The 12,840-nt window shown below is 39.6% G+C and overlaps 1 protein-coding gene across 1 annotated transcript in view; it reads left to right on the forward strand.

Moving 5' to 3' along the window:
• The first annotated feature begins 686 nt into the window (after positions 1 to 686).
• The window catches only part of CERS3 (ceramide synthase 3), a 38,649-nt gene continuing 26,495 nt past the window's right edge, over positions 687 to 12,840 (forward strand). The window contains 3 exon segments of the mRNA XM_009581067.1: positions 687 to 715; positions 9,564 to 9,746; positions 11,342 to 11,459. Of these exon segments, the coding sequence (XP_009579362.1) occupies positions 687 to 715; positions 9,564 to 9,746; positions 11,342 to 11,459 (330 nt within the window).

The following is a 12,840-nucleotide window of genomic DNA, read 5'->3' on the forward strand; positions in this document are numbered from 1 at the left end:
GGGAGAGCTGGTGAGGAATGACTTTCAACCTTATTCCTTAGTCATGGAATTTAAAAAAAAAAAAAAAAAAAAATATTAAAAATTCACATAGGGTTAAGTAAAATTTACATGTTTGTATGGTATCTCTAACCAAGCATATACTCAGTGTATGTTTCCCTCTGCTTTAGGAATTTCAAAAATTCCACTTTATATCTTCTGAGGAACTGGAACACTTTCTGTAAAACATTTAGTTGATTGAGGCTGGAAGTATTCCTGAGGCTGGTCAATAGGAGAAGAAACCTTTCTCTAACTTTATTTGAAAACCCATACTTCATCTAAAAATGTCAGTGTGAAGTGATGCATTTGGGGTTTACTGTTCTGCACAATCAGCAGGCGCAGCATCCTCCCGTGCATGTACAGAGCAATATAATTTGAGACGAATTCTCATCGTGCAACAAAATACCATGTGACTTCAAACATTTCTTCACCTACTATGTTGAAACAAGCATACGGGAAGGCACTCGGCATTACTACTCCGGAGTTTCACCGAGTAGACACATGTGACATCAGGATTGCCTTCAGTCAGAAATCTTGAAGTGCAGCTTTGCTGGGTGGGTCTCTGAAGAATTTGAAAGAGTTCTGTAGATAGGGCGTGTTTACTTTTGTCAAAGTGGTGAGCGTAATGCCTCTTCCCTGCTAATGTGCTTATGTTCGCTTTGACTGCAACATCATAAAGGTAGGAATTTCTTTTTCTTCCCTTTTCTTCTGTTCTGATTTTTTTTTTTTTTTCCCCCCCTTCCCTACATCAGATTATGGTCTGAATCGTTAGCGTCTGCAGGTCTCTAACATTGTCTGTTTTATAAGGGAAAATTAGAGTAACTCTTATAATAGTCTTCGAATAAGAAGTTAATGAGGTTTTATATGTTGCCACTAAGTATTCCAACCTATGAGAACTGCTTTTTATTTTAGAGAAAAGTAGTACAGGTTACAGTAGTGGTTTTGCTTTTCTACTTCTTGTATCATTATTCTATTAAGTGCTTTTAAGAGCACTTCTTTCTGAACTGGAAGGGAGGAAAATTTATTAACAGGAAAATTGTTAGCTAATGATGTAAATGTGATAGCATTAAAAAAACCCTTGCATTTAAGTTGCTTGAAAAAACTAGTTCTAATTTTCTGTAAAATGCTAAGGAAAAAATGTTCTGTAAGAAATTCAGTTTAACAGAGTTTTTTGTAAGACTTACCTGTTGAAGATCTGAAGAAGCTAGTGCTATAAATAACACATTTAAACAGGCTGCCAGAAAGGGCTCTTTCATAGTAATGCTATAACATTCAAATGGGGGAACCCAGTTCATTTTTTCCTCTTACTTTTTGTAATGTATACCTATTTTTAGCTAGCTTCCTAGCTTGGGTCAAATCTTCAGCTGGGGTGCCACTGTTGACGAAGAGGCTATGCTGGTACACATTTAGCTGAAGATCTTTCTCTTGCATTTGTTAGGACATGAAAAGGACGCCAAACAGTGGCTGAAATAATGAAATACCAGTTATGTTCCAGCTCCTCCTCTAGTTGTCTTTGTGGGTGGAGAATGTCTGGGCAGGTTAAACTGCAAAGGAGGGGATAACCAACAGGAGGAGAAGTGAAAACAGTGGAGCACAACAGACTTGGTTTAATTGCTGGTTCAGGGTGGTATATAGGGATCATTAAAGTCAATGTACAAGCTTGAGCCACTATGTGTACATGATAGCTCTTTCGGGAAGCTGCGAATAGGACAGTTTTCCAGAGCGCCAATGTACCAGCCCTGTCACTAATTTAAAACCTTGAGTCACCCACTGTGCAGGTGGAGAAGCCAACAACCTTTGCCTCTGCACCCTCAGGTCCTCTCTCTAGTTCCTTACTGTGCTGCTGTCTTTGCATGTTTTGTGGCACTGCTGTATTTCTAATAATGTGCTTATCCTGGCCACTGTGTACCCGTATGCTGCTCTATTCTTCTCTGCCCTTAACCCTTATCTTAAATAAGTGACCAAGGCGGCTCACAACTCTGGTAAAATCTCCATTATATAACTTAGCATTTTAAGTTAGACTTCAGGTTTTTATTTCAAATAAAATTTTGGTAAGCTACAAAAAATAGTCACTTTTGCATCTTTCCCCAATAGTAATAATTTGAAGAAAAGTGTCATACTTAAAAAGATTTTTCCTTACATTCTGACAAGTGTTACTAACAAGTTCTTGAAGCAACTGGTGTGTCCCTTTAGGTCTGTTCAAACTGTTTATGAACTAAGCATCTATTAAAAACTTGTAATTTGGATAGGGCTTTTTTTCAAAGAATGGTGTTTTTTTTTTTTACCCAAAATTATTGCAGATATTTGAGTTATTTCATAGCTCTTTATCCAACTCTATCAATGTTATGGATTTTTAAAGCTTAAAAGCACAGTTTGCACTGTAACTGTACAGTGTGAGAATTGTATTTCATTTTCCTCAGCTGCCTGCGATCAGCTAAAACCATTTTAGCTGCTCAAAAATTATTTACCTTTAAGTAAGAGAGCATGGTAACTTTCACTCAGAAAATGAATTATTTTGAACAGGTCTGGTTCTCTTTTTCCCCCCCGAGAGAACAGGGAAAAATATAAAACTCACTTGCCACCTTAATTGAGATTTATTCAAAGTGCTATTTTAGTCTGCTACAATATAGTAACCAAATTACAAGGTAATGTGATAGAATAGTAAAAGAAGTAAAATACTCTAATTGCCCTATAACTAGGCACTTAAACTGTTTACAGCTGAGATTTGTACAAGCTAGGGAGTAAATCTGGAGTTAAAGGTCTCATAGCAATCTTAATTCAGCTGTTTTATGTGTATGGAGTATTTCAGTGTTTCATCATAAGAACCTCTAAGTCCAGCAGCTCTTTTATTCTGTGCTGCCACTGGTTGTATGTGTAGGCTTGGTAAGATGTCATTCACACTGTGGCTCAGGTTGTGTGGAATTTAACTGGAATCGTGTTTCCACATTTGGACAAACAAGATGAGAAAAGACAAGATGCAAAGAGATGGTATCATCAATCCAATATCCTTCATTCAGTTCTCTCCTCCACAAACTATAGTTCAAACCCTTTGTGCCAATTAGGTGCAAAACACTGCTCGCTCAAGTGCAAAAAGCAGTGCCAAGAAGCAGGAACAAGCAATGTCTCCAACTGGCAGATACCTACAACTAACAACCCATGCCTGAATGAATGGCTTTGTGTGGAAAAAAACAGTGGAGGTCAGGGTTGCTCTTACTGCCTTAGGGACTAATAATTTTTCAGCATAAAAAATTATCAGTGGAGAAGCTAATCTGGTGTCACATCCTGTGATTTCTCAAACTTGCAAGTTGCGAGTATGTCCATGCGAAGATGTATAAAGCAGCTGTTGTACATTTGAAAGGCTGTATGGTGCAATATCAGCTGTCAACACTTGCACGAATACTAAACCATTAACAAGTTAGGGTTTGTACATGTGGGGTTTTTTGAGTTTTATTAAAACTCACTTTTCTATAGTATTGGGATTTTTTTTTTTAAAGGTATCTCTTAGGTAGTGCTTATGCTATCCTCAGTATGAAAAAGGTTGCATAACTGTTAGGAAGAAAGTGTAGGTCCCATATTTCTTCACCTGTTCCATGGTGGTGATCGCAGTTGGGATTCTTTAAACAATGTTCTGTCTATTTTTGGCAGAACACAAATCTGCTGCTGAAACTTGTGTGTTAATTGTTGCATATATTGCTTAGTCTTAAGCAAAACCAAAACCTGTGGTATGGTGGATCTGATCTTTATTTACTCTTTTAAACCGCTTTGGCTTAATGTTGATGACTAACAGCCTGGAATAGCTTTGCTATCTCTTTTGATATCTGGGAGACTTGATTTTTCCCAACAGTCACTGCACCAGCTTTACCAGTTCTACCAAATGATGAGAGAAATAGAATTATGTTATTCTTGCTTTTTGCTGATTTCATTCTTTCCCTGGTACACCTCTGGAATCACACTGAGTAGACAGTCTAATAAGATGCTTAGAGAAATTAAGGCTTCTTTCACTTGCATGTTTGTGTTAGTGATCCATTGGGTTTTCTAATTTATTCAGTAAATAAGGATAGGAAATCCTCCTAACACAACCTTCAAACCTGGGTATCGCTTCTCTTAGTTCTGGTTTTGGAAATGCAGTTTTTGCAAGCAAGAGCTTTTGTGCGGAGAACACAATCAAAGCTTTGCTGTTTCTTTTTATTCATTCCCAGACTGCAAGAGCCAGGATTTCCACTTCAAAGCAGCTCATGAATTTGTTTTTCAAAATGTAGCCACGTAGCTTTTGTCAAACCAAAATTTGCCCTTTTTTGCTTAACGGCATTAAAAATACGAGATTTTTCTTTTTTTAATTGAATACATCAAGGATCCAAGGAACAGAGCTTTGAAAGAAACTTCACGTTGGTACTTCCCAACTGTGTAGGCTTTCCTTTAATTATAAAGGATGCAGTTCCTGAAGTAATCATTCCTGACTTTCCTGTTTTGCTCTAGCCCATTTCAAACTAGATTAGGCTACAGAGGAGATCCTTCCTTAGCAAGGAGGTGATTAGATTTCTTTACTTGGAGTATTTCATTTCCAAGATGCAGGGGAACTTTCCAGTTTTCTAAAATATCTTTATTTTATTGTTAGACTGACTTTTAGGCACTTTTAGAGCAAGGGTAATGATTCCAGTTTTGTCAATGAAAATAATATTGGTGGTGCTGGTGTATGGATAGAATCTGGGAAGAAGCAGGGTTTTTTTCACCCTAGGTTGGGCAGAATATGGGTCACTTTGCTGTTGTCGTTTCTCACTTGACACATCTTGTTGCTTGCTTGGTGCTGTTATGAGCAGTAAGGAAAAAAAAGCTCTGCGCTCAGCACTCTTAGCAATAGGAGGTTCAGGCTGGGTAGGCTTTCAAGTTTGTTTTTAGAGCTGGTCCCAAACCAGGACAAGCTGGGCCTTTGCATATGCTGCCCATTCTTTGGAAGCAGTGTGTGAGTGTGTGTGGAGAATAACAACTTGTGACAATTTATGCAAACTAAAAAGATCAGCTGCCTTTGAAATCCGGTATCTACAGCCTGATCACGGCACTGGAACTGGTTACCACCACTTGTGGTTACACTGGAACACCTGCCTTTGTGTGGTAACCAGCTCCTGACAAAAGTAAGCGTCCTCTAGTTTTACACTGATGTACTAGAGAAATGAACCCGGGTCCCAAGGACTGCAGTCATAGCGCTTCTCAGACGAGAAAATTTGTCAGCAGCATAAAATGAGCCTGTTGCAAAACACACTCCACTCACCCAAGTGAGTTCTGGTTCTCCTGTTTCCCACCCAGATTTTGGGCCCTCTATGAGAAAATGCCCGTCTTCCTCACCATCACTGGTCATAGCCCATGGGTGGCAGAAGAGACAGCTGAAAGACTTCTGCCTACTTACTAGTCCCTTCCACAGGAGGACCTGTGGTGGATGCCTTCCCTTTCCCACTCACGCTATGGGCACTTGGAAGAGATGTTCTCAGTGTAAGATTGTATGGCCAAAGGGTTACTGGCCTTCCTAACCTGTTAGGATTTAACAAGCTGCCAAAAATCTTTGGGTTAAAACCGATACTAAACAGTACAGACAACATCATTTAAGATATTTGCACGTGCTTGAGGTTGGTCTACATGTAATATGCCAGAACAATAGCCCTTGTGGGGGCAAAACCTTTTTTCCAGAAAAAGTAGCTTGCAAACAATAACTGGAAAATTTTCTCTCTTTTCTCTCCTATGGCACTGGTAATGTGCCTTTAACCTGATGTGGTCCGAAAGCGGAGTTTGCTCTCTCTGACCATTCAATCTCTGCCTGGTGAGTTGACACAGATGTGGAATTAAGGGTTCTGAGAAGTCACTCTGCCACAGTTGTCCTGGGCAGCTGGTAATCGGAAGGAGGAGAGATTAGCAAATGGCAGCTATGTTTTTTTTCTAACAGACAAAGCCTACTAGAGACAAATGACCTGTGTGCTTTCTGTCTGTCTCCTTTTCTCCATCCTCTGGCCTCTTCTTTCGTGATTTACGCAGCTATTGTTTAGGGTCAAAAGGATTCAAAGTAAATAATTTAGAATTAAGTGGTCAAGCCATAATGTGCAGAAAGCTGATAATGAGGATTAGCATTTGGGACAGCAGTTGCTGTAGATGTGGTGAGTAAACCAGAGAGCTGGACTATTTGTATCGGTGATGCTGTGGGAGCATTGAAAGAACCTTCTTGGCAGAGAGGATGGGTTCATCTTGAAAAGTGTAATTGAGTTCCAATACTAATTTTAATCAAGGTTTCTAGGAAGTACCAAGTATGTATTTGTGGAGAAGGAGGTGATAAATAAAGCTAATGCTGAGTTACTCCCAGGTAGTTTGCTTTGAGCAGTGCTTCCTGAGATGGAGACTTCTGTTAGGTATCTTCCTTTTCATACAGAAAAACAAAGAGAGTACCTGTGGGTTTCATGAGATATTTCTCAGCAAGCTGAAAGGGCCACAGCTTGTTTGTAGTACAGAAGAAAACCTTGCTTGTATATGACGCATGCAACAAAATAGTATTTATGGAGTTCCTATATGTTTCAGAATCTCCATGATTTAAGGAGGGATAAAACTACTTAACCACAGAGCCACAGCTGTCAGCCATTTCAAAGCAAAGAGGGCAGAAAGAGAAACTGTAAAATGCTCAGGTCACTGCTGCCCAGGTGTGTTTGGAAGGACTTCCTCACCTTCCAGGTGCTCCTGGAATCTCATGATGAGCACTGAAGCTGAAGGGAGACAGGAAAACAGCCCAACTACTTAAAGGGCTGCTATTATGAAGATGGAAATCTCCAAGATTGCCTGGGGAATGACCTGATCTGCTGCAGTGAAAACATAGGTTGGATGTAGGGTCAACATCCAATTTAAGGGTAATGAAACATAAGAATAGGCTGCAGACAGATGCGGAATCTCATCAACAGTTTTCTAAGAATTACTTGGACAATGTTCATCAGGGATGGTCTAATCCCTTGTGTGCGAGGCAAGCCCTGGTACAAATACAGGGGATTACAGAAGAAAAAGTTTCAGAGAACCCACTTTTCTGTGACTCTATTCGGTGTTTGTGAGGAAGGATTCCTACTGAAATCTGTGGACTCTGGATCAAACTCCAAATCCCAGAATTCCCTTAGATTTTAGATTAAACATGTGCTTATGAGCTTAGTTTAATAGACATGTACTAACTAATTTAAGACCTGAAAAGGTAGTCATACAGTAAGGCATCCGTGTGTGGAAGGAAAACATGAATTAGTGAAATTCCAAGAATCCAATATGAAAATACACACTACTGTGTTTTTCTAGGGTTTAAGTGTTCTTGGTGCATATTCGGTCACAACCCACCTCACCATAGTCTGACCGTTAGTGCTCTTTTCTTGTGTTATAATAGACTGGCCTATTTTCATTGCATTACAGTTTGTGATAGTTTGCAATGCTCAGGCTAGTTTAAAAATATAGATGTATTAGGAAGCAGAACTGTGTAATGAGTCTCTCTCCTGGTCTTCTAGGGCAGTTCGTCTGCAAGCCTTTCTGTCTGACCTAAAATGTCATGTTTCAAAGCCCTGCTTCATTATCATGGCGCCTGCTAGCTGTAGTTAAGGGTCTGTTAGCAGCCCCATTATAAATCCCTACTTCCAGGAGTTTATAATTCAGCAGTAAAAAATTGCTCTAGGCTGAAACTTGGCACATAAAATCTCAATGCAGGAACAATTGTGATTTCTCCCTCCTTTATTTTTGCATTTGCTTATAGACACACAATTCATTCCGTAGGTTTTTACTGTCCCCTTTTGGCATTTAAAAAGATTAAATGGCTGGGTTATTAATATTTCAATACTGACTACTGTGCATGGCCAGTAAATTGATTCACAGTGTCTGTTAACCCAGCTCTGTTTGATGGATGCAAGTCAGCGTTTCACAAACCTCCTGCAAGGCTTCAACTTAGTGGAAACAGCCCAGTGTGGATCGCAGGGATTGTTCGTTAGCTGTTGATTAAAGTAGGCTTCAGAGCCAGCTGTGTACAAATCTGGAAAGCCGGTTTGAGTGCATTAAGCTCCTGATCCAGCATGAGTGGAAGCTAGGTGTGGCTGCAGGCGAAACTAAAGTTGTGTGGCCCCTGCTCAGATAGGGAGGAACATGAAAGGGCCTGAGCTACGATCTGTCCTCAGCATGATTTGATCGTATCGCTTGATCCTATATAAATGCATCACTGCGGGATCTTCAGATGGGATTTCTGATGCTATGAGGAGACTTGGTTGAAATTCTCCTAGCTCAACTGTTTCCTCATCAAAGCTATGGTTCAGTGAAATCAGTTATTTCTTCTTTTTTTTTTTTTCTGGTTTACAGGAAATTTTAGTATGGAAAAAGTTATTTAAATTTATTAGTCCTAGAAATTATAGAAAGATTGCTTATTTCAGCCTTATGGAAAACATCATAATAACTTCTATTTTTATTCAATTTTAGAATATTTTTACAGGATATATAACAATGTTTGTACTGTAAAGTCCTTACAACTAAATGAGGGATAACAGAAATATCTAAATATATAATGTAGAATGCAAAGCTTGAAAATGAGACTTTTACAAGAATGAAATGTTTTCATTTAAATGAAATTTTTTTTTCCTTCAAGAATTGATTTTGGACATTTTGTTCTGATCTAGGATTTGGTCAAAGTTAAATCATAGTATTTCTTGCAAATCCCCAAAAAAGCTTGCTGTGCACTGTAATTTTTATACTTGGTCCTGTGCAGAGGTGTTTGCAAAATCAGGGTCAAGGTGTATATTGCCATTAGCGCATTAAGCAGCAGTAATTCAGCAGTGAAATGTCTTCATGATTATGGAAGTGAGTCACCCCCTAGACTTTCTCATTTCTTTTCCACCCTTCCACCCACTTAATTTAATTTACTAGGGCAGCCTAGGGGAGATCAGTTCTCTTTAGTATCTTTTGTGTATTGGTATGATAGTTTATAAATGATTACTGTAAAAGATTTGACCAGGTACTAAGCAGTCTAGTGTGAATGATTGAAATGAGACAGTACATTAAGCCTCCACTGCAGATTTCAAAGGCCCTGCATTGGTTTATACCAGCTCAAAATTTAGCTCTATTATTTTATCTTCTGTTGGATTATAATCCCACCTGCATGCTCTAAACCAAGGGGTTTTCAACTTCCTGTAACTGTTTTTTTTTTTTCCTTTTTTTTCTGAGAAATCTGACACAATTGCACACTTCACTGGCAAGGTCTGTTTGCTCTTGATTTAGTCTGGGACACCTGAGCATCTCTACAGTGCCTGCAGGCTCTCTGTAGAGTGCCTCTGTTGGACCTGCTATACCCATGCAACCTACGCAGGCCAGGACAGCTTGTTCTTGTGGGACCCGAGCCTCATCTGCTATTTGCTTGTACCTTATCTTTAGGAAATGTCTTGCCAGCTGGGAACCACTGTTCTACACAACAACGTTCAGTATGTTTTATTTCGTGCATTTTCTTTTTAATACGTTAGGAATAATTTTTAATTATCTTTTTATTTGCTTAGCATGGCGCACATATTAAAGACACTCAACAGCTGGTTCTGGTGGGAGAATATCTGGATGCCTATCAATGTCACATGGGCACATTTTGTAGACCGTGATGGACTTGTCTTTCCAAAACCACATCAATTATATGCCACAATACCATATGCTGTTGTATTGCTGATTATCCGATTCTTCAGTGAAAGGTAAGAAATGCAATTTTATGCTAATATTAATCCTCACTAATGCTAAAATTTTTTTTAAAATAAGATATCTTTAGATCAACGTTCCTATGTTTTTATAAAGGAGGATTAGTTGATGGTTTGCTAGAAAGATCTAGTACAGATAATATGGCAGGTGAATATTGGGAAATATTTTCCCTATTAGATACGTGTGGCTGTGGTCCAGTCTAGAAGGAAAATATTTCTATCTAGCTTTTCTAGAACAGCATTTGGATAATTCTAATTATCTCCTTTCACTAGAGATACAATTAATCCAAAGCCATTTGGGTTTACTTTTGCTTTTTCTCCTTTGGTGGAAGGGTAGAGGTATTTGTCCTCCAAACCAAACCTCTCCTTTCGTTTGATCCTCCACCAGGACATTTGTGTGAGGTTGATAGATCCCAGGTGTCTAGCTGTAGCAAAACTGGGCAGACTGGAGGGATCTCAAAGTTTCATGTGAACATTTTATGGAGATCTAGTTATGCTGATTCTTTTTTTTTTTTCCTCACTTTGGCACTGAAAGATGGATTGCTTCTGCAGCTGGAATCTTATGGGACAGGCAGAGGTTGGCTCCACAGAAGAAAGCTACAAAATATGAAGATTTGCAGTGCTTTGACTTATTTATTTGTGCATTTTTTGCTTGACTTTCTTTTTCTGCTCTAAAGAATGTGATTAGTAGGTTTTTATAATTATTTCAGGATAGAATGAGGAAATTTGGAATGTCGTAAGTTGGACAAACTTAAAACAGAACCAGATAAGATCATTCATGTTAGAGATCAAAAGTAATTTGGATCATATGTTTTATAACCATTCACAGTGTCTCCTGAGTAAATGCTTGCCCAACTGTGTCTCACTGCGCTGGTATTGGAAATTGCTCGTGTGAATAATTAGCCCACACATCTGGCCTGCAGTGAATCTGCCCATGAATGAGGAAAACTGACCGCTGCTATGAGTAATAAGGAATCAATTGCTGATATCAGCAGAATTGAAGGGGGGCTTTTGCAGAAAAGCCTGCCCAAGTAGAAGAGCGAAGCATTTGGCATGCTCTGCAGCAATTTGTATTGGAAAATGGAAGAGAAAGAGAAGCCTTCAGTCTCTGGGGGAGTTGCTGTGTGCCACAAGCTAGAGGCTGCAAGCTGAATCCGGTGTCTTGGGCAGCGGTAGCCCGGCGAAGCAATGTGCTAAGTGACTCTCTGCCAGTAGGAGAAAGTATCCCAGTAGCAATCTTTCAGCTCACATGGAGAGAGCATCTGTTCTTGTTTCACTCTCCCTTAATTGTTTCTTAACTCCAATATATCTCTGAAAAACACAAGGACACAAAGATCAGGATCTTTCCTTTAGCTTTATAGCATTTCATGACCACAAACTTGAGTCCTTGGGTCTGCTTTTTTGCATAACTGCTAACATGCTATGGTTCTCTCTTGGGATTAGCTAGAGGGAGATTCCTTTCTCTCACAGTGCACTGTCGAATGGCAAATTAAATTGCTTCAGATTTATTTTCTTCATATCCTGGCATGAGAATAGCTAAGGTCTTGTAACTGTGTTGTATTTTTAAAGTTTTTCATGGTATGTCTTTTCAGATATGTTGCTATACCTCTAGCAAAAGCCTTAGGTATAAAGAATGTAAGACGTGTGAAGCCACAGCCTAATCCTGTTTTAGAGAGTTATTTCCGGGAGTGCTCAAAACATCCATCCCAAGTAAGAATTCTCATTCTTTTAAACTAGTTTTGGTTTTGGAAAATCCCAAGTCTTACTGTTTCAATCAGCTATCAGCAATGACATCATGGGATGAGTTCCAGCTGATTGACAGATGACTTAATTTATTTGGGTTTTTGTTGCTGTTCTGCTGACAAGGGTATATGGCATCCAAAACAGAAAATATGTTTAAGATGTTTAATTTTCTGGCATGCTGTTCTAGGTTAGACTGTTAATATTATTTCCAGTGAAAATCAGTGTTCCATCTTTAACTCATTCTGCCTGGAGAAAACATCAGCTGACATCTGTTGTTGGAAAGCGGTATCATATTTATTGTAAGCAATAATATTGGAACGCTGGCATGGAAGCCTTTTGATCCGTTATATTGCTGCATATTTAATCCTGGCTTATGTGAGAAAGAAAAGCCATCTTTCTATTACCTTGCTTGTTTTTAAATTTGAAAAAGAAAAAAGTAATAGCCAATGTCTACCATCTCAAAAAATGAGGCAACTTGATTGTTGATGGGAAACAGGTACGTTGCTGTGAATACAGCCTCAAAAAGTTCACTTACCTAAGTACAGATACTAAACAATTGCAGTGTTCTTACACTGTTTTTGAAAAGAAATACGTGCTTTTTAGTAATGATATTGATAATTATTGATACGTGGAACTCTTGCTTTCTATCCCTAACTCTGCTATTCTCTTACTGTGTCTTTTGCCTGATATCATCAGGAATAGATGTATTCGTGTTCACATATGAGCTCTTCTCTATCTGGGCAAGTATCCTGATCTCTCTGCTTCACACCTTCCTTCTGCATGAGTACAGTTTGACGATTAATCTCTGAAAGGAAGCACAGCATTTTTATACTTGTCAGTACATGGGAAAGATTCAGGCTGTCCTCCTTTGTGTGTCCAGCTTGGGGACCAGCGTGCCTGAGAATGCCTGTAGAGGCCTGCCTGGCAATTGAGGGCATCTAGGCTACGTGTCTGTCAAAACAAAGTCGGTATTCCTGCATGTCATGTAGAGAGCTCTCCAGCCAGCAGGACGGGCTGAACACAGAGGCTGTTTGCACTCCTGCCCTCCCCGGCAGCTGAGGTGCCTTTGCTCACATACCAGCGCTTTCTCTGAGGGTAGGAGACTAACTGGACTGGACTTACCTTGGTGGAGGCAGCGCTGCATACTATTTGCATACTAGCCTTGCTGGGAAAGAGCTTCCCCAGGGCCGAGTCGAACACTACCTCTGCTCCTGCAGCAGTCCCAGGGGAGATCAGCCCACACCTTGGGCACTTCGGGATGGAGGAGAGGGAGGAAGCCTACAGGCTGCTGCACGTAGGGCACTAGTGCCCAGAAATGCAAGAGTCACGCTGCCTTGTGCGTAGCACA

The sequence above is a fragment of the Fulmarus glacialis genome, unplaced genomic scaffold (genome assembly GCF_000690835.1).
Source record: "Fulmarus glacialis isolate BGI_N327 unplaced genomic scaffold, ASM69083v1 scaffold12297, whole genome shotgun sequence".
In the NCBI taxonomy this organism is placed as follows: domain Eukaryota; kingdom Metazoa; phylum Chordata; class Aves; order Procellariiformes; family Procellariidae; genus Fulmarus; species Fulmarus glacialis.